Consider the following 27,485-nt stretch of genomic DNA (forward strand, 5'->3'; position numbering starts at 1 on the left):
AGTTTTGAATCGCAATGGTTGTGCAGGTTCTCTTTTCAGATGCCAGAGTGGCGCTTCATTCGGCTCGCATAGCCGCGAGACCCGTAGTGAAGCATGATGGTGTTTCGACGACGATGATTCTTCTTTTCAAACTCGGCCAAATCCACACCATGGTGGTTTGGCATGAGAAATCCCTGCAAACGCCACAACAAACCCCGTGGGCAGCCGAGGTGTTGGTTGAGAAAGCCACATGAAGAGTTGATGCTCTGCCAAGACTTTGCAACATGGGGCTATTCTTGGATCGTTGGGTGCCCATGCCACATCCATCTTCAACAATTGCTCACTTGAAACGACCACCCTAAGGACGATAGTTTTTGTTACATGTGTGTGCGTTATGAAAGCTTAGTTTCCATGTAGCCCAACTGCTGGATAAACCACTTCCGTTGTGTTATGGTATGAGGGGACCATTGGACTGAACTTTTCAGCCGAACAAAGCGGCAGAATCTGCTCTCGAATTTCTCCGTCTAACTGAAAGAAACTGCGTGCATCTCAGCATCCAGCAGAAGCCACCCGTCGATCTGCAGCATGAAGAGAGTGATGGCCTGCAGCCACAATGCCGGAGCTACCCTTGGAAACACGATTGCAGCACCAGCATCCTTGATCCCGCAAGAACCCTGGGCTGGTTTGGCTTCTGGCCAGTCCTTGCCAGTCTGTCGCCAAGTCGCTGCTTGCTCGGCCAAATACAGTGCTGGCAGAGTGGCCTGGGGCAGGAAATAGTGTGTCAAGTACGACCGAGAGTAGTCCCATTAGGAGTTCGAGACCCGTATTTATCTTCATGGCTGCGCCAAGTGTGGACCGGGGCATGGTGTGGTCCGACTGGGGGTGCTTGGGGGCCTCGTTGCCTTTGCCAACGACGGCTGACTGAGTGAAAACAGAGCATGCGCCATCACGTTTGTTGGGTTTGCAAGCCAAGCTATTGGCTCTGGGCATCTGGCGTTCTGCAGATGTTCGATTTAGGAACACCTCATGAGAGTTTGTGCTTTTGCTTGTTGGCAAGGGACAACATTCGATCCCGTTGACGATGCGTCTCCACTGTGTCAGGAATCAGGATGGTATTTGTGAAGCTGGGGTCTCGTGACCATAGCGCCATGTTCATTTGCATGATTGATGCTGTAGTAATATTTACCACCGCAAAAGGATTGATGATCCAGACAGTCTGACGTCCTGAGGCGCTTGGGGCTGTCAGAAGGAAGCCATCGAAAGATGCTACCCAACGCCATCGTCCGTTCCATGATGGCCGTTCTGTCGATGCCCTAATAACGGTGAACCAGTCTGTGCTGTGTCTTACTCCAAGGAGTGGCGGACATGAATATTTCGCTTGGGCAAGTTGCCCTTCCTGAACCCCTATGTAGCTTTCCCAGTGCAACTTGGCCAGGGCAGAAAAACACCGTGCTTCTTGGCTGAATCACATATGACCGTGACGACGGATTCGTCCCGTCTCCTTGCTTCCTTACCATAACGACAGCTGGTAAATAACAGGCTCGAGCTGGCCAGGACAAACAGAGGGTAAAGTCTCATCCGTATACGGTGGCCAACGGTGGCCAATAGCTGGATCACGTCCTCAGGCCCAGTGTTGGCCTAGTCACGGCTCAATTCTCTTTTTGAGTTTTACCCGAGATGCTGTCCCTTTTGCTTCACAAATTTCTGGCCCGTCGAGTTGACTGGAGCCCGTCTCCAAAAAATTTCTTGCCCATGGGGGGTTTGGGGGGATCTTGGGGATGTATTGGAGGCAATACACCACCACACCCCTTCTGTTCACTGCGTGTTCCAAGTGATGGGAGGGGATCCAATGGACAGACTAGAAGCACCCAGGCCATCTCAAACGCTTAATTAGCTTTTTCCATTGCCCCCTACCAGAAAACGCCAACGGCCGGCCCTTCTCGGCGCTTCTCTGCCAGCCGATGTGGGCCACAGCCTCCATCTACCACCATCATCGGCCTTACCTCGTAGCCCAGGCCCGTCTAGGCCCCGCATATCTCCATGCGGGTTCCCCGGACACGCGCCTCATGCTTCATGTCTCGACCCCGGAGCTCAGAAGTCAATCACCAAAGCTTGAGTCGGACTGGGGGGCAAACTCAGCCTGGTCGCTTTTCAGATTTTTTTCCTGGACGAATGACCGTGTACTTTTTTGGTTGCTGGTTCACAGAACAGGAACAGATCCAGTGCAAGCTCCGCTTCCCTGTCGAGTGTCGTGTGTGAATGAACGCCACCCCTGCAGGCTTTGCTGCCCATCGCATTTTCAAATTTTGCCCCAAAGCGTGTCCGCGGAAGCATTCACGCGCAGATGCCACTGTCGATGATGGACGGGATGCAACATTGAGACCCTTGCCAATTCTTGATCGATTGCTCCGCTGGCTCGTGGGATAAAAAGACGTCCTCACCCCCCCTCATTGTCTAAGTCGTCCTTTTCTTGTCTTGCTCTTCGTGCCGTCCATCCCATTGTTTAACGGGCGTTCCCCTTTGTTGCCCCACACCAGAACGACACCTTGTCTTGCCTTAGGATCTTCAATATCCCAAGACATTGCAACTGCTTACATTCCAGCAAACGACCACCAGCTACCGCAGAGCTGTCGACAAGACCAACAATGTCCGCCAGTCTGGAGAAGTCGGGAGAGGACCGAAAGGCTTCGGTCACTCTCCACACTGCCCCTGATGTCGAGCACATCGAGGCTCCCGTCACTTGGAAGGCCTATCTTCTTTGCGCCTTTGCCTCCTTCGGTGGTATTTTCTTCGGTTATGATTCCGGTTACATCAACGGTGTCTTGGGCTCCCACATCTTCATCCAGGCTGTCGAGGGCTCCACTGCGACCAAGATCTCCGAATCTAACACTTCTCTGATCGTCTCTATCCTGTCCTGCGGAACTTTCTTTGGTGCTTTGATTGCTGGTGATGTTGCCGACTGGATCGGCCGTAAGTGGACCGTCATCGCCGGATGTGTCATCTACGCTCTTGGTGTTGTCATCCAGATGATTACCAGCCCCGATCATGCTCTTGGCCCCATCGTCGCCGGTCGTGTTATTGCCGGTCTTGGTGTCGGTTTCGAGTCTGCCATTGTTATTCTGTACATGTCTGAAATTGTGAGTATATTCCCATGTTGCGGCGGCCCGCTTTGCCGCTAGCTTCCGAAGATTCGTTCTAGGCAGTTGCTAATCCGAGTCCAATTATAGTGCCCTCGCAAGGTTCGTGGTGCTCTCGTTGCCGGCTACCAGTTCTGCATCACCATCGGTATCATGTTGGCCTCCATCGTGGTTTACGCCACCAAGGATTACGACAACACCGGTGCTTACCGTGTGCCCATTGCCATTCAGTTCCCCTGGGCACTGATCTTGGGTATCGGTTTGCTCTTCCTGCCTGACTCTCCTCGTTACTTCGTCAAGAAGGGTGAGATCCAGAAGGCTATCAACTCTCTGTCTCGCGTTCGTGGCCAGCCTGAGAACTCCGAATACGTCCAGACCGAACTTGCTGAGATTATCGCCAACGAGGAGTACGAGCGTGCTCTCATTCCTTCTACCACCTGGTTCGGATCTTGGGCCAATTGCTTCAAGGGTAGCCTCTGGAGTGCCAAATCCAACTTGCGCCGAACCATTCTGGGTACCTCTTTGCAGATGATGCAGCAGTGGACTGGTGTCAACTTCATCTTCTACTACTCCACTCCCTTCCTTCAGTCTACTGGTGCCATCAGCAACACCTTCTTGATCTCGCTCATCTTCACTCTCGTCAACGTCTGCTCAACTCCTCTGTCGTTCTGGACTGTTGAGAGATTCGGTCGTCGTACTATTCTTATTGTCGGCGCTGCTGGTATGCTTATCTGCCAGTTCCTCGTTGCCATCATTGGTGTCACTATCGGTTTCAACCACACCCACCCCGATCCCAGCAACCCCAAGAACAACATTGCCGACAACATTGCTGCCGTCAACGCCCAGATTGCCTTCATTGCCATCTTCATCTTCTGGTTCGCTTCCACCTGGGGTCCCGGTGCCTGGATTGTTATTGGCGAGATTTTCCCCCTCCCCATTCGATCCCGTGGTGTCGGTCTCTCCACTGCCTCCAACTGGCTCTGGAACACCATCATTGCCGTCATTACCCCTTACATGGTTGGCGAGGACCGTGGTAACCTGAAGTCCTCAGTCTTCTTCATCTGGGGTGGTCTTTGCACTTGCGCCTTTGTCTATGCCTACTTCCTGATTCCCGAGACCAAGGGTCTGTCCCTCGAACAGGTCGACAAGATGATGGAGGAGACCACTCCCCGCAACTCCGCCAAGTGGAAGCCAACCACTACCTTCGCTAGCACCGTCGGAGCTGGTGAATACATGGAGAAGCCCATTGCTCAGGTGTAAAGCACTGATCATCGTCATTTACTATGCTTATTAATTGCTATTCAAGGAGGCGGAGGGGAGAGTGGCATACCCAGTGGAACATGGAGGGTCTCAACCTCCATGTGAAGGAGTAATATATGTTTATGCAGTAGATGTTACTATACATATCCAATTACCAAATATATCTTCTATTGATAAGCCGGTCCCGTTCGAAATGCCATCGTGAACTTGAATCTATTCGAGATCTTCGCATGCCCTCAGCCCTGTTGTTTAGGTTCCAAGGTACAGTGGCCAGCACATCTGTCAGGGACTGAGGCATATGCGGGTTAGCCGGAACGGAACACTAGCCATACCAACGGCGCAGATGAGGCGTGAAAAGTGCATTGAAACTGTTCACGCTGCCAGGCAGGGCAATTCGGAGTCTGGCTGTGCCGTCAGTCTTGTTGCAGTTTAGGACTCATGCGTTTGCTCGGCACCCATTCAAGCATGTTGCAGCAGCTTGCTCCTGCCATTGCTAATCTGACAGCTGGTAGTTATTGGCCAACGGCAACACCCCAGGTTTGGCAGCTCGACCTCATCCTTAGTCAGCAGAACGCTTCTACCAGACATTCCAAGTTGTCAACGTGCATGTGTGCTTAATTGCGCCAATAGCATTGTCTCTGGGTGGCGTTTTTATCAGGTACTTGATCAGGGACTTTAGCCGTGCAGTGCGAGAGACGCAGTCGGTCCGAGGCTAAAATTGCGACAAACCTGCAGCGCGTGCTGAATTCACTGTGACGGACGAATGGGTACAGATACCTATCTAGGTAGGGAATTAATTCACGCATGATGTTGGGCATTTCTCCTTGTTAGGAATGTCGCGGTGATCCAGGTATTACGTGGTTATGGTTACGACAGCACACATCACTCGACAGGGCTTGTGTCCGGGTGCCTGTTGGGAGCTGTGAGCATGACTTGAGCGCAGCTTCCTACGAAATGATTAATCGATTGCTGCGACGGCCGTTGGAATCTTACGATGCACGAATTTAACGGCACTTAGGTCGACCCGTGGCACGCATGCACGATGTCGATGAACAGGTAAAATATACTGGTAATGGAAGCGGCCGAATGAGTTTGGCCGGCCTTGGCAAATCGGCCTTCCACGTAAAAGGTTTTGTGGCCGCCACCACTTGCGACATCGACTTGAATTTGAAATCAAAGGCAACTCTTCTCCGGTTGGCGAATATTGTTTGGCACCGCTTCTCCGGTCTAAATAACTGACGGTCGTTCTGAGAAGAATAGCGTGGGAAGCAGCAGAAGTCGCGTTGGAAAGCGAATTGGATCATGCCTTTGCTGATCTTCGTCGAGACCCTGATGTGATTTGGGTAAACGCCTGGCATATTTTTTTTTTGGTCAATCAGTCGCAACGATCCAGCCACAGGGTCTGGTGGTTGACGGAACTGGAGGGGCGACTAGCCTAAAATGGCCAATGGTGGGGCATCTTCTGCCCCGAACATGACTTGACCGTTCCCTAGCCACTCACTGTCCGGCTTTCCGAAGTCCCGCGATTCTCGCCATAATTTCGTTATCACAAAAACCCAACGGACGGACCACTTTCCACTCGCTGGTCCTGACTGTCATTTTTGCAAGCTACACACTGCTTTGCAGCAAGTTTTGCTCCTATTTTCATTGAGAACAATCACACAGCGCAATTTATCCCAAACATGCCCGGGTCTTTACAGTTCGTTTAATCCATCCAGCATCGGCTGCCTGGCTACCTACGTACGGTGCCACCACCACCATGGCTCAGCAGCAAAAGCCGCTCTCGCAGGTTCTGCCTCCCCTAATACTGGGGACGGCTACCTTCAATTACCAATACAATGACGACCCCTCGCAAATGCCCTACACAGATATTATTCGGAAAGCACTAGAGCACAACATTGCCGCATTCGATACCTCGCCATATTATGGCCCGTCCGAAGTTCTGTTGGGCGATGCACTGCGAACCCTAACGCCGCCTCCATCAAGAGACGGTTATTTTCTCATTACAAAGGCTGGTCGAATTGCCGGCAATGAGTTTGATTACTCGCCCGCTTGGATTCGGTACAGTGTTTGCCGGAGTCTCGAGCGTTTAAACACACCATATCTCGACCTCGTTTATGCTCACGACGTGGAATTTGTCTCTCCAGACGAGGTTTTGGCGGCGGTGAAGGAGCTGCGAAGTCTGCGAGACCAAGGCTTGATTCGATATGTGGGAATTAGTGGATATCCGGTCGAAATTTTGGCGTCGCTCGCAGAGACGATTTTAGAATTGACAGGGGAGCCCTTGGATGCTGTCATGTCTTACTCCCATTTCTGCATTCAAAATAGTCAACTCGGACGGCCGGATATTCTCGAGCGATTTCATAAGGCTGGCGTTGACTGCATTCCCAATGCAAGCATGCTGGGCATGGGCTTGATCACAACAAGGGGAGCTGACAACGGCCCGATGGCGTCCTGGCATCCTGCGCCGCCGCAACTGCGCGATGCTTGCAACAGCTTGGCCAAGATTGCGGCCAAATCGGGAGAGCACCTTGAAGAGATCGCCATTCGCTGGGCCCTGGAAAACTGGGCTCACACTGGTAGCCAGTTCGGCTCAGTTGCCTATCCCCCAGCCCTGCTGGCAGAAGCAAGAGCGGACGAGACTGGCCATCCAGCTCGTATCGGAGTGAGCGTAATGGGAGTATCCAACGTGCGGGAGCTCGAGGAGACGTGGGCGTTGTGGAAGAGTGTAGTCGGACTTGCGAACCAAGCCGATGAACGCGCGGCGGGGAGGCGAGATCGAATTAATCGGATTGTCACGGAGCAAATGTGGCCAATGTTGGGACCATGGAAAGATTACGCTTGGCAAAGCGGTGGAGAGACCTTTATGAACATGAGGAAGGCAAAAGGTGCTGTCCCCATCGATGCAGTCGCTCAGCGATGGGGTTTGATACCCAAGAAGTTTTTGGACAGCCCCAAGATTTAACGACATGAACGCACACGTTATGGTATATAGAGGATAGATCAGCACCTGCGCTTGGCCACATGGAGGCTTTGAGGCTTGCAGTACTTTGACGTAATCATCCGGCAGCAAGTCGGCACAACCATTGCATTTATACACGAGCAATGCGAATTGTGGCTCGACATCTGGCTACGTACCCTGTGTGTGAGTACACACTACCATCTCGATGTGATATGACATGTCCGTTGCTCCATATCCTTCCCAGGACTTGACTGAGTGTTTCTCCGCAGATGTTGCGAAGACGCCTTGGTAAACAATGACATCCTCCCAGAGAATGTTCTTCTGATGAATGGTGGCCAATCGTTAGCCAATCAGATTCTTCAGCACCTTGCACAAAGCCAGCTCATTAGTGCAAGTCCATCAACCCTGAGCCGCATCGTATCTCGCGTACAATCTTCCCTGCAGCCCCACATGCCTAATTCGAGCATGCAGAACTACGAATTGCCGATCAAAGCGGCGGTGATCTGGTCTGCGAGAAACACGACTGGGCAAGTAGCTTGACAACGGGTGATTAATGGTTGACGTATATCGGTTGGCGTTCTAGCAGCCGATAATGCCAAGACAATGTCGTATTTCGTCTTGCAATATCTGGACCCTTGAAAGCACGGCTAACATCAAAAGACATCATGCTCTACGCACATGTATAAATACGCGTCTAAACATCCGGCCATCATGAACGAACAAGGAAAATGAGTTCCAAAAAGTCATCTTCTGACAACAAATCTTACAATGAATATCTACGCTCGCTTGTCCGTTTTGCTTCTATCCCTAGCTGGACCGACTTCAGCGGTTCTCAACTGCCGGCCGGAGGGACCAATCCTGCCCAAACCGAGACTCAGCAACTCGTCAGGCATAAAAGCAGCGGGGGCAAATCTAACAAAGACTCTCAATAATGCTATCAAGGGGTCCATTAAAGCAGGGTGGCCTGTTGAAAATGTGTCGTTTTCCTTGGCTGTCGTGTCTACGGACCAGAAGAATGCCGGTGTGCCGATTTGGGAATATCACCATAGGGCGGAGAAGAATGTGCGAGGTACCAAGAAGGTTACTCGGGACTCGCAGTATCTTATTGGATCTGTGAGCAAGGTCATCTCGGATTATATTCTTCTCAAGTCTGGAGTTGATATTGACCGCCCTGTTACCGATTTCCTTCCGAAGCTGAAGAGTCCCAAGTCTAAGATTGATTGGAGCGGTATCACGTTGCGGATGCTGGGATCACAGCTGAGCGGAGCGCCTACAAACAGTTAGTGCTTTATGGAGTGACATTTTGTCGAGTGTGCTAACAAGTTGTAGATGGATTCTCAGAATATTATTTCCTCAAAGATCTCTTTGTGCAGTCCGGATTTCCGAAGCTCAAGGATTCTGATTACCCGTCTTGTGGTGTAATTGGTCTCAACAAGGGCTGCTCTGCAAATGGTAAGCCCTCCTGGAAACCGAGTATAGCCTTGAGCTAATGTTGTTTGCAGAAACCTTAGATGGAATGATTACCCAATACCCCGTCACGGCACCTATGGAGAGAGCGGCATACTCAAACATTGCGTTTGTAGTTTTCGTCCTGGCACTTCAAGAAGTGACCGGGAAGAACTACACGGAGCTTGTGGCAGATGTTGTGTCAAAACCACTTGGTTTGCAGAATACCCTTCCCTCTCCAGGAGATGACGCAAAGGCGGTCATCCCTCCCGGAAACAGTACATGGGGATCTGATTACGGCTACAATGCCCCGTAAGTAATATCCAGCATTACGAGTCGAGTGGAATAACCTCACCACTAACAATGTAAACCTCAGTGGAGGCGGCTTGGTCTCTTCAGTCGCAGACCTCTCAAAATTTACCTATAAGCTCCTCACACGATCCATCGGTCTAACGCCAACCCAAACACGACAATGGCTAAAACCAGAGGCATATACTGGAGCATACAGTGCAGTAGGACTGCCATGGGAAATCTTCCGACCTCTCAACCTCACTCCCGCCCATCCCCATCCAGTCACCGTATACGGCAAAGGCGGAGGAGCGCAACTCTACAGCAGCCAGCTTAACGTTGTTGACGAATACGGAATGGGTCTGATAATGCTCTCGGCCGGCAATCCAGGAGCTTCCATCTTCCTATCAGATGCTCTTCTAGCGACATTCGTCCCTGCGGCCGACCAAGTTGCCCGAGAGCAAGCTAAGAAAGAATATGCTCGCACCTTCAAATCTCCCTCATCCAAAACACAGACCAAGTCTTTGGAAGCGTCATTCAAGCTGGACAGTGACTCTCTTGTTGTTTCGGAGATTCGTGATAATGGCGAGGACGTCTTTGCTGGCATCAAGAAGATGTGGGGACTTACCATGGGCCAGTACACAGCGGCGTTTGGTTCAACCGTGAGACTGTTTCCCACGGACCTGGCTCAGACGGCTCAGATGAATGGCAAGAATGTCACTGGCGAGGTTTGGCGCTTGTGGCCGGAATTCGGTGAGGCGATGGAGTCTGATCTGCCTGGTTCGAGGCTGAGCTATGACAATTGCCTGCAGTGGAGTCTTGGGGATTGGGTCCACTATGGAAAGGAGCCGCTGGATAGAATCATCTTTTATAAAGATGCCGATGGCCATGTTATTGGTTTGGAAATGCCTTTCCTGAGGACTGGCGTGATGAAGCCCATGTAAGTGTGGTGTGTAGGAGACAAGGCACCTAGATTTGCCATTTTGAGAGCAATTTGGGTGCGGAGCTTTTGCAATGTTAATAGCTTTGATTTGTATTTTTCGAATAGATGGTCCATATGTCAATTTACGAACATTCTGACTACCATTATTTACTTTCCTGAGATTTGTAGGTGTTTTATACGGTGCGTGTTTGTTTGCCCCACCACGCCACCAACGTCTTTCGTAGCTTCGAATGTCAGTGGAACTAAACTTCAAATGTTCACAAACTCCCGCCTCCGTCATTCTACCACATCTCGAGCCGTGCAAAGACCTTGACCCATGGCCGGCGGACGCAAAGCAAAGCCAGCACCGCCAGCCCGGCCTGCAAACACGCTCATCGTAGACAATGGCGCGTACACGTTGAAGGCCGGCATCATCACCGACGGTCAGGTCACCGAACCTCGAATCATCCCCAACTGCATTGCACGCGATCGGTCGAGAAAAGTCTATCTCGGAACCGACATTGCGAAATGCCGCGACTTTGGCGAGATACAGTTCCGGCGACCCGTTGAGAGGGGCTTCATCGTCAATTGGGAAGCCCAAAAGGAAATTTGGGACCAGGAAATATTTGACAATGCAGCCACCAAGTGCGATCCCTCTGAGACGCGTCTGATTCTCGCCGAGCCTCCCAATGGGCTACCGGTACTGCAGACGAATTGCGATCAGGTAGTTTTCGAGGAATACGGCTTCACCAGCTACTATCGAGGCATCGGTAAGAGATGTCCCTTAGCCAGTTGTCCGGTCTGCCTTTCAAACTCCCTTCTAATGCACACCAGGCTCCAGCTTCAATGCCTACCACGACATTCAAAACCTGTTTCGCACCCCGAAAGACACACCCACTGCAGCAAACGTGCCCGCAGAGGTCATGCTGGTAATCGATTCGGGATACTCTCACACGACCATAACGCCCCTGCTCCGAGGGCAACCGCTACACTCTGCAGTCCGACGACTCGATGTTGGCGGCAAGCTGCTCACCAACTACCTGGCCCGCCTCCTTTCCCTCCGGCACTTCGACATGCGCAATGAGACATACATCGTCAATGAAATGAAGGAAACGGCATGCTACGTGACGCCCGACTTCAAATCAGATCTCGAGAAGACATGGAAGGGCACAAAGGGCGAGAAACGACCGTCGTATATATCCGGCGCTGGCATTGTCAAAGACTACGTACTGCCAGACTTCCACACGCACACCAAGGGATCTATGCGCGATTATGACCCCACGAGACATGGCAAGGCGAGAAAACTAGCTGCGGCAGGACAGACGGACGAAGATGTCTTGACCTTGCGAAACGAAAGATTCGCCGTTCCAGAGCTCATATTTAATCCCATGGATATGGGTATGCGTCAGCCTGGATTAGCGGACTTGATTCAGCAGTCCCTACAAGAACTCCCCGTGGGACTTTGGCCCGGTCTTCTGGCTAATATAGTGGTCGTTGGAGGCAACACCATGTTCGATGGGTTCATACAGCGTCTCCAAAAGGAGGTTGTGCAACGAGTCCCAGATGACTGTGTCGTGCGGGTTGCGAGGCCTGCTGATCCAATCACTAGTACGTGGGTTGGTGCAGCTAATCTTGCTAATCATGCGAATATTGAGAAACTCGTCGTTACCAAGAAGGAGTATGAGGAACTGGGTTCTGCGTTGGTGGCGCGTAAATTCGCTGTTGGGCTGGAACTGACCTGAACATGACGGCGTGGATGAGATACAACACGACTAATTGCTATTTTCTACGCCCAACGTTTACTGCGAGGTGGGAGATCGCAACCGGACTCCATCAACCACGGACGGCACGTTTTTGGCAAAAGGTTAAACCGACCTCGAGTGTCAGACGATTTCGGCTCATCCAGTGGCCAATCTTCTCGATTGCCATGCAAGAATGTGGTACAGAACAAGACAGCTTGCAAAGCTAACGACGGCAAGGGCGATTGCCCATCACGATGCATGTCCAACAGAAGTGGTTGGGCTCAGAACAAATTTTATTTCTCAAATTCTGCACTAGAGTCGTGTATGGAATCGCTATCTGATAAGGGGAGTTTTGTCTCAAATTAAGATTGATCATTTCAGTCATAACATCACATATTACATGTGATTGTGGTTTTGTCGCCCGTGGATTTCTCCATACGAAGCGGGAATCGAACTACTCTGTAGTAGTTTTAGGTTTTTGGTTACCGACGACGGCTGGCTTCTTATTTCAAAGCAGCGGCCGGGTCAGCGCATCTCGAATTCTGCGTCGTGCCAGCGTGAGAGGGATGCCATTGGAGGCAAGCATCATGCGACCAGAGGATTTGGCGTCCCTACGGATAGATTAGAACGCTAAATTCAGTAGTAGAGGTTGTTTAGGACTCACTGTCGACCTAGGCCACGGCCACGAGAGATGCACCAGTCACACTATAGAGAAGTTAGTAGGCAGATGATAAATGACGTGATGACAATACGGACATATTCAGAAGAGGAACCTTCGTTGTGAACAATGCAGTAGCCGGCACAGCACTTCTTGCAACTTCGTTGTGTCTTGCTGATACATTCTTCGCACTGTTACGAGTTAGTGAGTTGCTGAAAACACAAGTGTGAGGGCAACCTTACATTATTGCCGCACTCCCAGCAGCTCTTGGTGACGCGGTTCTATCGAACTTGTTAGCGCCAAAGTCCAGAACAAGTATTCTCATTTTCCGCAATATGATAAATCATGATGGCTAACGCTTCATATAAAGGTGACGCAGGTCCTGCATACAAATCTGCAAAACGCCAGGGGGAGCTCAAGACATTGAGCTTTTCCCGGTCGTCCCATAGCGGGTTCAGGGAATCTCTTCAGCAGCTACTTTTGCTGCCGAACATTGGAAACATGTACCATGTCGTACCTTGATCTTCGGTGTGTCTAGCAAATCTAGGCTCTGAGCAAAATTTGCCACACTATCGTCTTCATCCACTACGATGACGTTGTTTACACCTGCGTCTTGTCCCTGGCCGGGAAGTTGATAGCACGATTCGCACCACCACTTATTGCAGCATGTGCAATACCGTTCTCGTAGACAGTCGAAACATCGTGGCACAAAGGATTGTCCCGGTTCAGAGGGACAGGTCGCGGCCCGAACGGAAGATGCCATAATAGGAACTGGAGTGAGTAGGGGGAGGCATTGCGGCGAGCGTAGCTCCTCGGATACCATTCCCTCGGGTGCTTTGCCACAGCCTTCACAGCCGCCAACAGCATATGTAGCCGCGGCTGGTTCGTTGTCGGCCATCATCAGGGGTCGACCAAAGGCGGGAGAGTTTCTGTGCCGTGGACCTTGGCAAAGCATGGCGTCGAACGCGATGATACCTTCGCAGACGGCCATGCAATTGATCCATTCTTGGGAGATTGGCCGCGTCACTATGCGGCCTCGCCTCGACCACCAGCTGTCGCCTTCTCGGTCCAGAGAGGATTTGAGAGCCCTGTGGCTCTTGTTGTTCCACCCGGAGCTTATGGAGTCTCGAGACTCTCGTCCGTGAAGACCAGAGTCCGCCGTAGATGGCACGTCTTTCGAACCAAACACATACAAGGCCTTGAGCCGCGGCGTATTTTCAGCACGGCTTTGTCGGCAAGCATATTGCAGGGCTCCGCGGAGCTTGGGTTGGTTCAGGTTTTTGACATCTCGAATGCTCAAGATGCGGACACTATACGATGTGTCGTTGATAAGCTCGTGGCACAGGTCAGAAGTCACTGATAGGCCATCGAGAATCAAGGTTTGGACATCTTTCAAGATGCTTTGTCGTTGGATAGCGTTGAACACGCCTCTCAACGGACCAGAGTAGAAACTTGGAGCGGTCAGTGTCACTGATCTAAGGTCCGTCACAGTAGGGCCACATCGCCAGTTTACACTTACTCATCTTCAGTCAGGTTTTCATCCAACTGAACGTTGCGCCATACTTCACCACCGTTATCGATAGGGTTGATGTCAAACTGAGCCTTCTTGACCTGAGTGAGGTCGAGATGACGAAATACACCAGGAGTGTTGCGGATAAGAGATCGGAAATCCTGGTTGGTAGCGGAAAGTTGAAGGAGGCTGTATATAGGCAAATAGGGTGCAATGGTGCGGAGGATTAGAGAGTTATGGAGGACATCGAACAGAGATAGTGTATTTATCTCGAGCTCTTCACGCGTTTGGCTGTTGACGGTGGCTAGGCTCATGTCAGGCTGCCAGAACAGAGAACACACGGCCAAGGGATATTATGAGGTTGAGATGGGGGGTAGTCCGGCGTGGAAATAAGAGAAAGTTGCCAGGCAATATACTCGGTAGACGAGGAAAGACAATAAACTTGAAACCTATCGATTGATACTCAACCAGTCTAAGCCGATGAGCAATCAGGTCGGCGGTTGTCAACTGTTATTTCAAAGCAGAGTTGCCAGACTCTTGCCTTTTGTCTTCTGAATAGGAGGATTCCCGGGGTGCTTAGAGTCGCCAAAAGGCCAAATAAGAACAGAAGAAGCTTGCACAAGGTGAAAGGGGGAGTAGGAGACAATAAGTAAGAGCTGTCTGGGTGGAGGCGAGGCGAACTCTGCGGTCCGTGTGGAACAAGAAATAAAGATGCCGCGTAAGGTTATCTACAGCCCGTCATGCCATGAGCCGTCATGTAACCTTAAGACTGGGCTGGGCGGGCCAAGGACAATAAAAAACCTGGGTGAGACAAGTTTCCAGATTTTGCATTCCTGCCGCTCAAACGCGGCCAGGCGAAGAGGATATCTCATTCACCAGTGAAACAGAAGCCGGGGTACGGATTGGCACCGAGCAGCGACCACCAAGAAAAAGGTCTCGTCGAAGCACGTCTGTGTGTGGTCGTTGAGCAAGGGTAGCGTTTATGAGGTCCGGGGGTACGGGGTGCTGGGATTTGCGGAACTAATTGAAAAGAGTGACGGACTTGGAGAGGTATCAAATATCGAACAATCAGTGATGCAGGCCCGTAAATAGATGGGAAAAGTCAACAAGGGGTAACCTGGTCGATTGGATTGATTGAAGACGGGCACGTTTCAATGGAGAAGCGTGAAGCTGCAAGTGCAAGAGATGGATCGGGGAACTATGGTTGTGATGAGAATGAGAAAAAGAGACAGAAGTGTTCTGGCCCAGCGGCAGGGAGGAGGAGATGGGATGACTGGAGCTTTTTACACCTGCATTGCTATCTCGGGCATCTCGGTGAGCAGGCCGTGGAGTATGGAGTAGTAATGAAGCAGATAATACAATTGATCCGAGACGCACTTCGTCTTGGAGGGTACCAGCAAAGCCGGCATCTCAAGGTGGTCAAGATTAGTACTGTATCTACGGATGCATTGCATGTTTCCTTCAAAGTGGCGACATCGGCGCCTCAGGAATCCAATGCCAGCACAGGTGTCTGGTCTGTCTGGTCAGTTTGGTCTGGTCGCACCTGCAGTGGTGATCCGGTCAGGTCAGACCAAACGGACAACTATCCGGGCAACGTGTGATGGATGGATGGGCTTATCGGGCCATACATGTATGAATACGGGCTTTTTGGCTGAATGAATGAAATGAATGCTTCAATTTGTGGCCTGGCGGCAGAAGCGGCGGGCATTCATCCAGTCATGGATGGTTCATGTCGGGGGATTGAGCAATTGTCTGGTCACTGGCTTTACAAATGGCACGGCCAAACTGGGGGGTAATTCGGCGGGATTTGCCAGCCTCAAATGGCGACTAGACTGGAGGCTGTCTACGGAGTAATATTACTCGGTAAAGGAATCGACTAGGGGATTTGAGCTGCTGGAGGTGAAGGAGGGTGAGTCTGGTCTGGTGTGTTCACAATTGGAGGGCGAATGAGAGGTGAAGACGTAATACATTCATGTACACCTTGGGCAGCACTTGATTGATACTTGACCAGACCACACTTGATGGACTGCGATGAGCGGAGCTTTGGCTGCCAGCAAGGGACCTTGCTTGAAGCTTGCAAGGTCCATGTCCCATCTGATTGCATCAATCTGCACTGCGTCGGCCGATTCCACCGGATTACCCTGGCACCAGCTTGTCATGTCGTGACAACATTGAATCTGTCGGCTGGCGATACATCCACGTCTACCTCATTGGATGCTCAAGTGGCTTGTCGACGCCTCAGGTCTCCCAAGTTGCAAGGAGCTGGCGTGTGGCCAGCAATTTCAAGGCAACATTGAATCGCGACCAGGCTAGCTCATTCAGCTAATTTTCCACAGGCAACACCCACCTACACAAGACAACAAACAGGAGAGAACAAAGACTCATTGCCCCGGCATTTTGGACTTGATGCAAGCATGTTTCCAGCTTCTAAAGTTGACAAGATGTCAAGTCAGGTCCGCTCTTCGACTCCACTGATGCTCGTCAATGATCCAGCTACAGCCAACTTCACAAGTCTCGTGCCTCATAATTGCCACGCATCACGCTGGAGCACGACCATCTACCTCCAAATAGCAACCCTTTGTGGATCAACATCAAAAGGGTCATCCCCCCGGATTCCCCTTTTCGCTTCTAGTTTGGCCCTCAAGCTTGCATAAATCCCGACTTCCTCTCACGGGTACAAGATCGTCCGTCCAGCTTGCTCGAGTGCCCCTTGAACCGGATGCCAAGGGTCTGTTGGATCACTCTGCACGGCGCACTCCATCGCCATACAGCCCAGTTTGGATGGGCAAGGATCACAGACAGTCACTAATGTCCCGTAATCTTGCAGCCAGAAAGCCGCATCTCACCTTGCTGCACTAGGCCTGGCCTGGGGTCGAAAAGGGTCTCTAAGAGACCCGCTGCAGCGACGTCACCACAAGTCTTTGTGGAGACATAAACCTTTCGCCGCTCAGAGCTGTTGAGGCAGATCAATCTGGACAGCATCCCCGACCTATTACTGCGTCTCTGGGTGCTGTGGTGTGTGTGATGGCCAGTGCCGCAACCGGACAGAAAAGGTCAACTGGTTGGTACCAGACCCAGCTGGCATCTGAGCGCTCCTATGAGATCCTCAAGATCCTGAGATGGTGATCCTCACCGGCCAGCAGGGCTTGTGCAAGGAAACGCCTCTGTGCATGTTCAAGACATCCAGAGCACGTTCTTCTGCGAATACAAGCAGATGACTCCTTAGGAATCAATGTCAAAACCATATGACCAGTATCGCCAGCGTCTCGCGACATGATGCTGCCTGGTCTTGCAGACTAGACTTTGCCAAGAGTTGCAATGAATGCTCAAAGGAGCGTGTTGGCCAATTTTGCTTGCAACGTGGCTATGCTGTCCACAAACATTCTGGCTTCTTGCAGAGTCACATCCTTGTCGAAAGCGACTCCATTGATGGATATTACTAGATTCATCTCGTCACTGGTGAGGCAAGTTCAGTCGTCTCTCGCCATGTCAGAATAGAGTATTCCGCACCCCGTATTGATCTGCCAACTTCTGGTAGTCGCGGAGTAGATTGGTCGTACATATGTGTTGCACTGCGGCTTCTCAAGCACATCCCTTCGGATCTGTTGAACGACTCAGTCGCCTACATGACCAACATGTGTCGACTATCTTCATTCCCCTTTGGTGCCAGACCATTTGCAAAGTAACACTAGCACACACATCCACATGGGGGTTTCTGTGATTAAGGTGGCTAGCAATTTATTATGCAGCCCAGTAACTTTATCCATGGCAATGTCGGACTTCAAAGGTCATCTAGTTCCAGACTATGGTGCCATTGACCAGGGTCCTTCTGGCTGGTCTGGCTTGGGCTGAGACTTCAACGCCATGACTCCATGAGCCTGCGAGGGTAACTCCCAGCAACATTGTGATGAAGCCAACTCTGCTCTTGCATCACCCCAAAACCAGACAGATTTCGCGCCGACAATCTTCAACGATATATTCTCGTTTACATTCACCAATTTCTTCAGTACCTTATTCAATAGCTCTATTACCCTTTGCCAGTCTGTAGCTGTGGCTCGACATGCCACAAGTTACAATGTAGTATCCACGTGACCGTGGCAGTTGCTGGAGATGGAACATGGCAGAATCCGCTGACTGAGCATGGCAGTTTCGCCTCATGTCTTCGGGCAGCGCCGGGGTTCCATTTTATCGTAGTTGCAATAAACACACCCGTAGAGTTAAAACCACTCTGTCATATTTTCTCGTTGAATGAAAATGTTTTGATATGGATTTGCTACAACCCAAACCTGCGCTCAGCTCATGGTGGATCGAGTCGCAAGCCAAAATCGCGACCCCACGTCATAATACACGATATCGAGCATCGACCTAAATAATCCGGCGACACCATGGATGAACAACCAGCTTTGCGCTGGTCAGGCTCTTTTGGAGTTCTGTCCAATACAGCTACAGCCCCCAAAACGCTGTCTGGTGACAAGATTATCCTTCCACAGTCTGCCTTGGAACAGCTTCTTGCAGCTGCACCATCGCAACCGATAACCGCCTCAAGCTTCACGGCGTGGGATCCTCACAATCCCTATCGATCGAATGGATTCGTTTCAGATCAACGACAGCAACTTCCACATCCACTTACGTTTCGTCTCGTAAATAGCCAAAATGGCAACGTTGTCTTTGCTGGCATTCGAGAGTTTTCTGCGCCAGAAGGAACTATGGGCCTGAGTTCGTTCCTGATTGAAGCTTTGGGCATTGAACCGCAGGAGCTAGCTGTCAAGAATGGCAACGGCACATCCGATATCGATACTATAGACCTTACTGGCGGCGACGCCCCCGTGACGAGTAACTCGTTACAAATAACTGTTCATGCGACTCCGGTGCCGAAGGGAACATATGTCAGGCTGAGACCTCTGGAGGCAGGGTATAATCCGGATGATTGGAAGTCCTTATTGGAGCGACACCTTCGAGAACATTATACGTGTCTGACCAAGAACTCTATTCTTTCCGTCAATGGAGTTAGGGGCGAGACGTTCAAGTTCTTGGTGGACAAGCTTTCTCCGGAAGGGGATGGCATTTGCGTCGTTGACACGGACCTGGAGGTTGATATTGAAGCGCTTAATGAAGAACAGGCACGAGAAACGATGCGACAGATCATGACCAAAGCTCAGACTGAAGTGGCTGGCGGCGTATCTAAAGGCGGCGATCTCGACATATGGAAAGACGTCTCTGGGAGCGTACAGCCAGGTGGATACGTTGACTACGTACTACCCTCTTGGGATCGGTCTCAACCTCTGAGCATCACTCTCAGCGGGATAGAAGAGCAAGACTCCTTAGATCTTTTTGTCATACCGAAGTCGTCTCGGCAAAGAGCGTTACCTAGAGACAATACCCATGTGTTTGGCGACTTTTCGACTGCGGAACATGGAGCCAAAATCATTATTATATCGCCTACCAATGTCGAAATGGACGGGGCGGAATCAATCCTCATATCTGTTCATGGCTATCCTCTCCAGGGTCAGAGTGGCAGTGAGCCGATACCCTACGTAATCCGAGCCAAAAGCGGCACACGGACAAGCACAAACGGTGATAATCACATGGACGTCGATAGCGAAGAGCATTCCCCCGATGACGAGCAATGTCGCAACTGCAAACAATGGGTTCCCAAAAGAACAATGGTTTTACACGAAAGTTTCTGCCGGAGGAACAACATCACATGCCCCCAGTGTGCCGCTGTCTTCAAGAAAGATTCAGAAGAGTGGCATTCACACTGGCACTGTGAATACGATTCAGCCAAGGGCAATTCACGCGCCAGCAAGTCCAAACACGATCACATATTCCACGAAGAACATCACTGCCAGGATTGCGAATTCACGACCAATTCGCTGTCCGATTTAGCGAGACATCGAACCTCCGTATGCCCCGGAAAGATCATACTATGTCGATTCTGCCACCTTGAGGTTCCACAAGAAGGCGATCCGTTCAACCCCTCGCCAGAAGTTGTCTTATCCGGCCTAACGGCCCACGAACTCGCAGATGGCGCTCGTACCACTGAGTGTCATTTGTGCGACAAGATTGTCCGCCTTCGTGATATGGAAACACACATGAAGCACCATGAGCTCGATAAGGTGAGCCGAGAAAAGCCAGAGATATGCCTCAACGTAAATTGCGGTCGAACTCTGCACGGTGTCGGACCAAGGGGCCAGATCGGTGCCGGCACAGCACAGGGTCAGGGCCCCGGGAACGAGATCGGCCTTTGCTCTATATGCTTTAGCCCCCTGTACGCCAGCATGCATGACCCCGAGGGAAAGGCTCTGAAGCGGCGGATCGAAAGAAAGTACCTCGGACAAATGATGACTGGCTGTGGCAAGGCTCACTGCGCAAATGAGTGGTGTAAGACTGGCCGGAAGAACATTGGTCTGGAAGCAAAAGGCGCTTCGGCATCAGCAGCTTCGCCCCTGGTGAAGCCGCTGCTAGCAATGATTGGGACTCCAGATGGACACATGTATTTTTGTGTGGATGAGGTGAATCAGAAGAGGCGCAAGATTGCTGAATTGCTGGCCGCTGAGAAAGTATGGGACCTGGAGTGGTGTGTTGCTGCTGCGGAGGCGGAGAAGGGGAACGTGGATAGGATGAGGGATTGGTTGCAGGCTTGGGCTCCGAGGAAGTGAGAGCGATGCATGAATTGGAGTTTTATAGACTGGCACATTTGTGAGTGGTATGAGTAGCCATTCTATTTGTACATGATGCACCTGATTGTGCGTTGATATTGGATATGATACATATGATGACTATGAGTTGTGTCTGACAGAGAGTTGATAGATATAACCCTGGACAATACACGTGGATGCGATGCCACTTTCGTTTCTGATACCAATTATTATGAACGCTGATGTGTATAACATCGTGCGTTGTACATATCTCACTGTGATGTTTTAAATGAGTTGGGGACGTATTCACCTGGTGATATTTACGGGAGTTTGAATTTGCGACATGTCTAGTTATCTGTGTATACATCACACGCCTTGGACGTGAATGACAGAGTAGATATTGAGCTGTCACTTGGGACGCTTCGCAAATTAGAACGAGAGTTGCGGTGAGCACGCAAACACAACCATGTACCACCAGGTGAAATCAACATCAACAATCAATTGTCCATGAGATGCTGTATTCCATATGCCACACCAGACACCAATCTACCACGTTGCCAAGGTACAACATCAAAGGCAACACACTCGTTTGCTTGGCATCCATAAAAACCCGATCTGGCCCGGCACGCACCCGCGATAAGGTCCAGAAAGCCAAGCTGGAGACCCCTGTACTAGTGCAAGGAGTTGGGTGTCCGATCGGCTGGTTCGGAGCATTTGCCGTGAGGTTTTGGATCAATTGATCTGGGATGGAATGGACACCGTGGTGGCTACGTAATTGACTGCGGTTGGCGGCCTCAGAGCAAGATGTGTGGAGGTATTTGCAATCTTGGCTGGGCTGTGAAGCAGCATGAGATGATAAATTGCTTGCGCCTCGGCATATGGTACTGCTGGGTTGAACTGATTGCGCAAGCGTTCTCGGCATTGGGGCACAAATCGAGGGGGAGGCGATCACGAGACGGGGTTGTGAAGAGCTCGGATGGACCGGATGGCTGGATTGGGGATACATGGTGGGCGATGTAAGTTAGAAGTAAATTGAGCTAGGAGGAGCTGTTTATAGGTGTCAATGCCAAGCAGGTATTCACTTGGTTGTACCGTATCGAGCTCTCGTCTATTTGGAACTGAAGTCGAGGAACATGTGCTCATACAATTTGGCAGCATAAAACATCGCAGGATATCTGCCGAGTGTGCCGCTGTCGGCAGCGGAGTACTAGGTCTCATCTCGTCATTGATTGGATTTCTAGTATCCCTCGCAGTGTGCATTATGTTCAAATCTGTTTGGTTCTCGTCGAGACGATGCTGGCTGGCAAGCTGGGCGGTGACGAAGCCATGACCTCAGTGGAGCTGTGCTCGCACGGTACATATGCATGTCCTGTCTTGCCCTGTCTTGTCTGGCGCTTTGCTGTTCTAAACTTGGCTTCGTCCACGTACATGCTTGCTTGTTGAAGATGTTTACATGCGGCCTGTGTGCATGCACACTGTGATTAGTCGGGGATATGCGGGCTGGTTGGTGATGAGGGACAAGCCGCCAGTGGCGACTTTGCGAGGTTGTACAGCATGCAAAACACAGCCAGAACTACAACCAGAAACAGACCTGGCCAGACCTGACCAGACATGTCAAACGATGATGCAAGGGCTACTGAAGTGGCATCAAAGGATGTTTGGTTGGCGCAATGCGAGTTGATTGGCGGTGCAGCCAAAGGTACCAGTTGACCCGACCTGGCTTGTACAACAAGCCAACAGACATGGCGTCCAAACCTCAAAACAGAAATAGATGGGTATACTGATGCTGTCCTGTGATGGCATTGTTCATGTTGGGAATATCGAGCATCTACCAGTAGTGCTATCGAGCGTCCATGATTAAAGCATAGCGTGATAGTTGCGCGTGCCAGGGCCTCATGGTGTTGTTTGAGCTCGTGCCTCGTGGCCAGGTCCAGAAAAACTTCCCGTGCCACACACCAGAGTCTCTTTTGTCCAGAGTGGTCTGGTCTGGTGTTTCCGTTTCCATCTGTGGCGCCTGTGATGGCTGTCTTGAAAGTCTAACTCGGCCGTAGTCAATCAAGCCTGGAGCGGGGTTCGTTGATTCGCTGATGACATGGAATTCTAAGTATCTGGGCGATGTGTGGTAGTCATCAGTGACGACAGCGGTATGCAACAAGCTGCAAAGTAAAGTCGAGGTAGAAGAAGCTCCATCGTGTAGTCGCCAGGCTACGGGGGCTGGAGTTTGACTATTTTCTCTCCCCCCCTTTATCATTGTTTTTGTCGAATTTTCGATGGGGCCAAGTTTGGATGACATGCTCGCTTGCTGGTGTGGTTTGACAAGAAGCGAACATTTGAAAAGACCCAGAACCAGACGGAAGTCCGTGTCAGTAGTCGACGCCTCCCCCACCTCCGTGCTTGCCTCCGTCTCATCTGGTCTAGTCTGGAACACACAAAGAAGGACACTCAAAGAGCTCCTTCCACATGCAGGGTCAAGTGGTTTGTTCGGTCCGTTGAGAACCGGTTACGCAAAGGCTGGCCAAGATGCCAAAATGTTTCAATGTCGGAAACATGAATCGCAAGTACTCAAAACGGAAAGTACAGTCCAGCTTCTACGAACACAATAAAACAAAATACGCGCTGTCTGCCTCCCACGGATCCCACTAAATAAAACCCTCAACCAACGGTGGTTCAACGCCGCTTGTTCCTGTCCGGCGGTTGTCCTTGTCCAACATGTCAACTGGTCAACTGGTACCTTGACCCGGCTGGACCAGACTAGGCCAGGCCAGGCCAGACCGGTTGACTGACGCCTTCAACGTTGGCCCTTGTCCACCACGCCCACGTTCAATGTTGCCCGCCCAAACCAGCCCCTCCACTTGGTCTTGAAGCTTCCCAGTGCCAGTGCGACTTTGCTGTTTCCTTCATCCTTCAATGTTCCCACCCGGCCTTGCTCCATGCTCCAAGCTCCACATGCTCCTCCATACATGTCAATGTCAATGTCAATGTCCAAGTCCAGCCCACTTTGAGCTCACTGGCCTGGGCAGTCGCTAACCCAAAGAACCAGTTGACATTTGATCTCACGCTTCATCACCTTCTTCTCTTGTCCATCGTCAACTCTCTCCTCGTGTCTTCCCCAGGCCCGTCAGCGCCCTTACTCTTCTTCGTACCAGCTGCAACACTTGCAACGACCGAGCATCATACACTTTCAGCAGCATTTTGTCCTGTTTTGCATTCGCACCCGCCAGACTCTAGACCAGACGAGACGCAATTCCCCAACACCCGGACCCTGTCACCCATTGACGTCGTCGGTCTCGTCGGCTCTCTCACTTGCCACCCCCAAACCCGAGTCGATTTTTCCCTCGCACCGCAACCAAACCACAGATTTGTGGCGTCGCACATACCAGCTTTTGCTTCATCTGCAAATTCTGTTTGGTCTCAACGGTCGCAAACCTCCTGATCACTCGGTTGTTGTGGCAGTCAGACCCCGGTCCCTCGTCAATTGCACTATCGATACCGACATGTATCCTCGTGCCGCACCGTCCACCTGACAGACTCAACAGAGATATTCATGTTGCGTTGTACCACTAGGTAAGCGTGTTTGCTGTAAATGCTACCGCCTTCGTTTTTGTTTCATTTTTCTTCATGGATATTTCGCCATTCGCAAGCATGGAGATACGATCCCGGCGTTTCCGCTCTGTACAAGTCCCGCTGCTAACCTGGTCTGCCATAGACACCTAGAATCAGACATACTCCTGCAACAAAATTTCATCAGGCACCAGCCTCTTTCAGTTCTTATTATTAGATTTACTCGGCATCATATCCACGAGCGCATCCAAAGAAGAAAAAAATTTAGCCGTACACTATTGTAGAAACGACGTGCACTTGCGACTTTTGAGGTAGCCGCAAGGTTGCGGTGCCTTCGCCATGGGCAATTCAAATACGAAAGAATCCCGCCCGGATCATGCTGATGGGACGGCTGATCCTCGCGAATCCGGGCGACCACGCAATCGCATGAGCAGAGGAGACATTGGAGGGTTTCTTGGTCTACAGGCACCCAGAGACCGTGGCCGAGATCGGCAGGATGCTCCATTTGAGCACCGTGAGACCAGACAAGAGCGTGAGGCTCGCAGATTAGAAAAAGAGCGCCTGGCCAGGGCAAAGGAGCGGGAGCGTAGTGTCCGAGAGGAACATGTGGACGGCGGTTTTCTCGTCACAATGGGAACATACACTGGCACTGAGGATTTCAGCAAGCCCGTAGTTCGACAGCTTCAGGTATACTTTCTGCGCAATTTCAAATAATTCGGCCTAAGCACTAACATGTAGCCAGATCGAAAGAAAGTTGGCCCCATTCTGGCGAGGTCTCAACGACTGGTCCGACAACTGGGCAGAGCATCAGCTTGTCGCAGCTGGTAGGGGGCTTCCCATACCCGCCGCTGATGCGCCTCCTGATCCCGAACTCATGCCTCGACCACCATTACCTCATGCTGAGTCTTCCAACACCCAGAGCCTGCAGAACCTGACGGTACCGATGGGTCCTAGAACGCTATCTACCGCTTCGGATCGTAGCGGCTCTGGAGCTGGATCTGGCATTCCTTCTCCGACGACCGCAGCCCCTCCCAAAGCCTCCTCAATCAAGCCTAGGGCGAAAGCACTTGCAGCAGCTCTTAGTGTCGGTTCTCGCAATGCATCGTCTACTGACTTGACACCGAAGGAGGTGTCTCTGCCACATGATCCATTTGTCAACGGACAACCCATCGAAGTGTACCTCTACAAGGATGCTTCCGAGTGTCCCATATGTTTCTTATCGTATCCCCCGTACCTAAACCGCACACGATGCTGCGACCAGCCCATTTGCAGCGAATGTTTTGTGCAAATAAAGCGATCCGACCCGCACCTACCTGAGCATCATCCAAATGGCGAGACTCGAGATCCAAACGAAGGGCTGAATCCAGAGGACCCGCCAGAGATGCTCATATCAGAACCATCAGCATGCCCTTACTGTCAGCAACCTGAATTTGGCGTCACATATGAGCCCCCTTCTTTCCGGAGAGGGCTGACCTATTCGACATCTACGTCGAATCTCGCTTCCTCCACGGCAATGTCATCGCAGAGTTCCCTCAACTCTACGCTTTCTCCATCAATACCTCAACAAATTGGAAGGCGGCGAACGCATAGCTTGTCAGCAACCGCCCCCAATGTCATCACAACTGACCGAGTGCGTCCGGACTGGGCAACAAAGCTGGCGTCTGCTCGGGCTCATCAGGCCCGGCGTGCCGCAGCGGCTACAGCACTACACACGGCCGCATTCCTAGTCGGAGCACAGGAAAATAGATCAATACTTCGCCCCAGCAGGTTCGGTCGAAGGAGCAATGGAACAAATACTCCTGGCAACGAACAGCCACCTAGCAACCCAGGCGAGACCGAAGCCGACCCCAATGAGGCGGCTCCTAATCGACATGCCGATGGTGCACGACGGACTCGGATGGAAGAGCTTGAAGATATGATGTTTATGGAAGCCGTCCGATTGTCTCTGGCCACAGAAGAGGAAAGGAAGCGAAAAGAGGAAAAGGCTCTCCGTAAAGAAGCCAAGAAACGACAACAGGCAGAGAAGAAGGCTCAAAAGAAGGCGAGCAAAGACCCTTATGGAGGGAACATTAGCGGCGCCAGCGGAAGCAGTCTTTCCCTTGGCCTTGGTCGAAGACGTGGCAATAGTGGAGCCAGCGCACTGAGAGTCGAGGCTACAGTACAGGGAGCATCTCAAGTCAATAAACCAGAGGATTCACCAGGTACGGACGTGGAAAATTCTGGCGATCAACCAGGAAAGGGGAAGGGCGTTGACCGTGGACCAGAGGAGGCAGCAGTTGGGAGCAGTTCCACGGCCACTTCCCTCCCCATTCCCACGGGTCGTCCTCGCGGAAGCTCACATTTGCGACAGATGAGCAACGCTTCCTCACTTGGATCATCACTTGCCGATACACCGTCTGGAAGCTATACTGGGCCTGGGTTCACTGGACCCGACGGTACAGCTTCGCGCCCTGAAGGGGACCGAGACACCGGTAGCGAGCCTATGTTTAATTTTCGAAGCTTGGCCGAGCTCGTTGGGGTTAATATCGATGATGGATCTCCACACCCTGGAGAAGGGGCTGAATCTCCTTCTGGCAACGTCAAGGACACAATAAGCCGACCTTTGTCACAAGTAAAGGAAGAGGAGAAGGAGGGAGCAGAAGCTGAACACGTGGAAAAGATGCACCACGAGCAGGCCGGCGCAGAAGATGAGAGTTCTCCTCCACCTGGATTGAGCAGCGAATCAACAGCCATTGAAACAATAGGGGGCACCAGTCTGTCTCCAAAGGTTACAATTACTCCGGGTACTCCAATGCCGGACGAGGATATTGATAGCACAGAAGCTAAGCAGCTGGGACACTCGAGGGTGTCTGTGCAGCCGTCAGAGGTCATGCACTGACGTGGACGTTGCTTTGACAGGATGGATTGGGCTCTTGGGATAGCGGAAATGGGCATCAGGAGGCACTTGTGTATATTCATTTGGTGATGTACCCAATTATTAGGAAGCGAGGTTGGTCATCATTGCTAGTTGACGTCTTTTACAAAAATTGGGTCATCGAACCTGCGGAGTTCCAGCGTTGGGTTGGCAGATCGTCAGTCTTACATTATTAGTCAGTCGGTACATGTAGCGGTATTGGTGCCGCGTTTTCATGAAATAAAGCAATATCCATGAATGCTCTGTTTCAAATGCGAACAAACAAGTTTATCTACATAGTGGTCGCGTGCCTCACAGGAGCAGCAAAGATGTGCACCGGTACATGAATACAGCCCATCCCTGTGCCAGATATAGAACTCAACGCGTGTCGCTGTGCACCTTGGTAAGCGGAGCTTGCTTGGTCCTGTGGCTGAGTCCCCCCATTGTTAATCTGTAAAGCCAAAGCCTCTGATCAACCGATGGGGGAGC

General features: G+C 51.3%; 15 protein-coding genes across 15 annotated transcripts; 10 read left to right on the plus strand and 5 right to left on the minus strand.

The window, feature by feature from the left end:
- Positions 1 to 14: 14 nt before the first annotated feature.
- Positions 15 to 233, plus strand: VFPPC_15321 (hypothetical protein; the record flags this gene model as incomplete). The annotated part of the gene is made up of 1 exon (XM_018293074.1): positions 15 to 233. One exon carries the CDS (start codon positions 15 to 17, stop codon positions 231 to 233), a length of 219 nt encoding a protein of 72 aa, XP_018149643.1.
- Positions 234 to 528: 295 nt separating this feature from the next.
- On the minus strand, positions 529 to 1,271 carry VFPPC_18734 (hypothetical protein; the record flags this gene model as incomplete). Its single annotated transcript, XM_022430302.1, has 2 exons — positions 529 to 1,071; positions 1,125 to 1,271. The coding sequence occupies 2 exons, from the start codon at positions 1,269 to 1,271 to the stop codon at positions 529 to 531; spliced, it is 690 nt and encodes a 229-aa protein (XP_022285954.1).
- A 112-nt stretch (positions 1,272 to 1,383) lies between these two features.
- VFPPC_18733 (hypothetical protein) lies at positions 1,384 to 1,557 on the minus strand (the record flags this gene model as incomplete). Its single annotated transcript, XM_022430301.1, has 1 exon — positions 1,384 to 1,557. The coding sequence occupies one exon, from the start codon at positions 1,555 to 1,557 to the stop codon at positions 1,384 to 1,386; it is 174 nt and encodes a 57-aa protein (XP_022285955.1).
- Positions 1,558 to 2,624: 1,067 nt separating this feature from the next.
- On the plus strand, positions 2,625 to 4,376 carry VFPPC_01250 (sugar porter (SP) family MFS transporter; the record flags this gene model as incomplete). The annotated part of the gene is made up of 2 exons (XM_018281111.2): positions 2,625 to 3,116; positions 3,207 to 4,376. 2 exons carry the CDS (start codon positions 2,625 to 2,627, stop codon positions 4,374 to 4,376), a joined length of 1,662 nt encoding a protein of 553 aa, XP_018149645.2.
- Positions 4,377 to 6,135: 1,759 nt separating this feature from the next.
- Positions 6,136 to 7,341, plus strand: VFPPC_01251 (L-galactose dehydrogenase (L-GalDH); the record flags this gene model as incomplete). Its single annotated transcript, XM_018281112.1, has 1 exon — positions 6,136 to 7,341. The coding sequence occupies one exon, from the start codon at positions 6,136 to 6,138 to the stop codon at positions 7,339 to 7,341; it is 1,206 nt and encodes a 401-aa protein (XP_018149646.1).
- A 765-nt stretch (positions 7,342 to 8,106) lies between these two features.
- VFPPC_01252 (beta-lactamase family protein) lies at positions 8,107 to 10,016 on the plus strand (the record flags this gene model as incomplete). The annotated part of the gene is made up of 4 exons (XM_018281113.1): positions 8,107 to 8,617; positions 8,668 to 8,790; positions 8,841 to 9,096; positions 9,161 to 10,016. 4 exons carry the CDS (start codon positions 8,107 to 8,109, stop codon positions 10,014 to 10,016), a joined length of 1,746 nt encoding a protein of 581 aa, XP_018149647.1.
- A 315-nt stretch (positions 10,017 to 10,331) lies between these two features.
- VFPPC_01253 (actin) lies at positions 10,332 to 11,736 on the plus strand (the record flags this gene model as incomplete). Its single annotated transcript, XM_018281114.1, has 2 exons — positions 10,332 to 10,764; positions 10,829 to 11,736. 2 exons carry the CDS (start codon positions 10,332 to 10,334, stop codon positions 11,734 to 11,736), a joined length of 1,341 nt encoding a protein of 446 aa, XP_018149648.1.
- Positions 11,737 to 12,244: 508 nt separating this feature from the next.
- On the minus strand, positions 12,245 to 14,218 carry VFPPC_15322 (ubiquitin fusion degradation protein (Ufd1); the record flags this gene model as incomplete). The annotated part of the gene is made up of 6 exons (XM_018293075.1): positions 12,245 to 12,347; positions 12,401 to 12,441; positions 12,493 to 12,585; positions 12,637 to 12,675; positions 12,912 to 13,845; positions 13,914 to 14,218. 6 exons carry the CDS (start codon positions 14,216 to 14,218, stop codon positions 12,245 to 12,247), a joined length of 1,515 nt encoding a protein of 504 aa, XP_018149649.1.
- An 840-nt stretch (positions 14,219 to 15,058) lies between these two features.
- VFPPC_15323 (hypothetical protein) lies at positions 15,059 to 15,505 on the plus strand (the record flags this gene model as incomplete). Its single annotated transcript, XM_018293076.1, has 1 exon — positions 15,059 to 15,505. The coding sequence occupies one exon, from the start codon at positions 15,059 to 15,061 to the stop codon at positions 15,503 to 15,505; it is 447 nt and encodes a 148-aa protein (XP_018149650.1).
- Positions 15,506 to 16,999: 1,494 nt separating this feature from the next.
- Positions 17,000 to 17,179, minus strand: VFPPC_15324 (hypothetical protein; the record flags this gene model as incomplete). The annotated part of the gene is made up of 1 exon (XM_018293077.1): positions 17,000 to 17,179. The coding sequence occupies one exon, from the start codon at positions 17,177 to 17,179 to the stop codon at positions 17,000 to 17,002; it is 180 nt and encodes a 59-aa protein (XP_018149651.1).
- Positions 17,180 to 18,289: 1,110 nt separating this feature from the next.
- Positions 18,290 to 20,563, plus strand: VFPPC_01255 (ubiquitin fusion degradation protein; the record flags this gene model as incomplete). The annotated part of the gene is made up of 1 exon (XM_018281115.1): positions 18,290 to 20,563. The coding sequence occupies one exon, from the start codon at positions 18,290 to 18,292 to the stop codon at positions 20,561 to 20,563; it is 2,274 nt and encodes a 757-aa protein (XP_018149652.1).
- A 469-nt stretch (positions 20,564 to 21,032) lies between these two features.
- VFPPC_01256 (hypothetical protein) lies at positions 21,033 to 21,464 on the minus strand (the record flags this gene model as incomplete). The annotated part of the gene is made up of 1 exon (XM_018281116.1): positions 21,033 to 21,464. The coding sequence occupies one exon, from the start codon at positions 21,462 to 21,464 to the stop codon at positions 21,033 to 21,035; it is 432 nt and encodes a 143-aa protein (XP_018149653.1).
- Positions 21,465 to 21,835: 371 nt separating this feature from the next.
- On the plus strand, positions 21,836 to 22,223 carry VFPPC_15325 (hypothetical protein; the record flags this gene model as incomplete). The annotated part of the gene is made up of 2 exons (XM_018293078.1): positions 21,836 to 21,887; positions 21,988 to 22,223. The coding sequence occupies 2 exons, from the start codon at positions 21,836 to 21,838 to the stop codon at positions 22,221 to 22,223; spliced, it is 288 nt and encodes a 95-aa protein (XP_018149654.1).
- A 1,142-nt stretch (positions 22,224 to 23,365) lies between these two features.
- Positions 23,366 to 23,975, plus strand: VFPPC_15326 (hypothetical protein; the record flags this gene model as incomplete). The annotated part of the gene is made up of 2 exons (XM_018293079.1): positions 23,366 to 23,374; positions 23,415 to 23,975. The coding sequence occupies 2 exons, from the start codon at positions 23,366 to 23,368 to the stop codon at positions 23,973 to 23,975; spliced, it is 570 nt and encodes a 189-aa protein (XP_018149655.1).
- A 467-nt stretch (positions 23,976 to 24,442) lies between these two features.
- VFPPC_01259 (C2H2 zinc finger protein) lies at positions 24,443 to 26,981 on the plus strand (the record flags this gene model as incomplete). The annotated part of the gene is made up of 2 exons (XM_018281117.1): positions 24,443 to 24,790; positions 24,846 to 26,981. 2 exons carry the CDS (start codon positions 24,443 to 24,445, stop codon positions 26,979 to 26,981), a joined length of 2,484 nt encoding a protein of 827 aa, XP_018149656.1.
- Between the last annotated feature and the right edge of the window lie 504 nt (positions 26,982 to 27,485).

The sequence above is a fragment of the Pochonia chlamydosporia genome, chromosome 1 (genome assembly GCF_001653235.2).
Source record: "Pochonia chlamydosporia 170 chromosome 1, whole genome shotgun sequence".
NCBI lineage: Eukaryota > Fungi > Ascomycota > Sordariomycetes > Hypocreales > Clavicipitaceae > Pochonia > Pochonia chlamydosporia.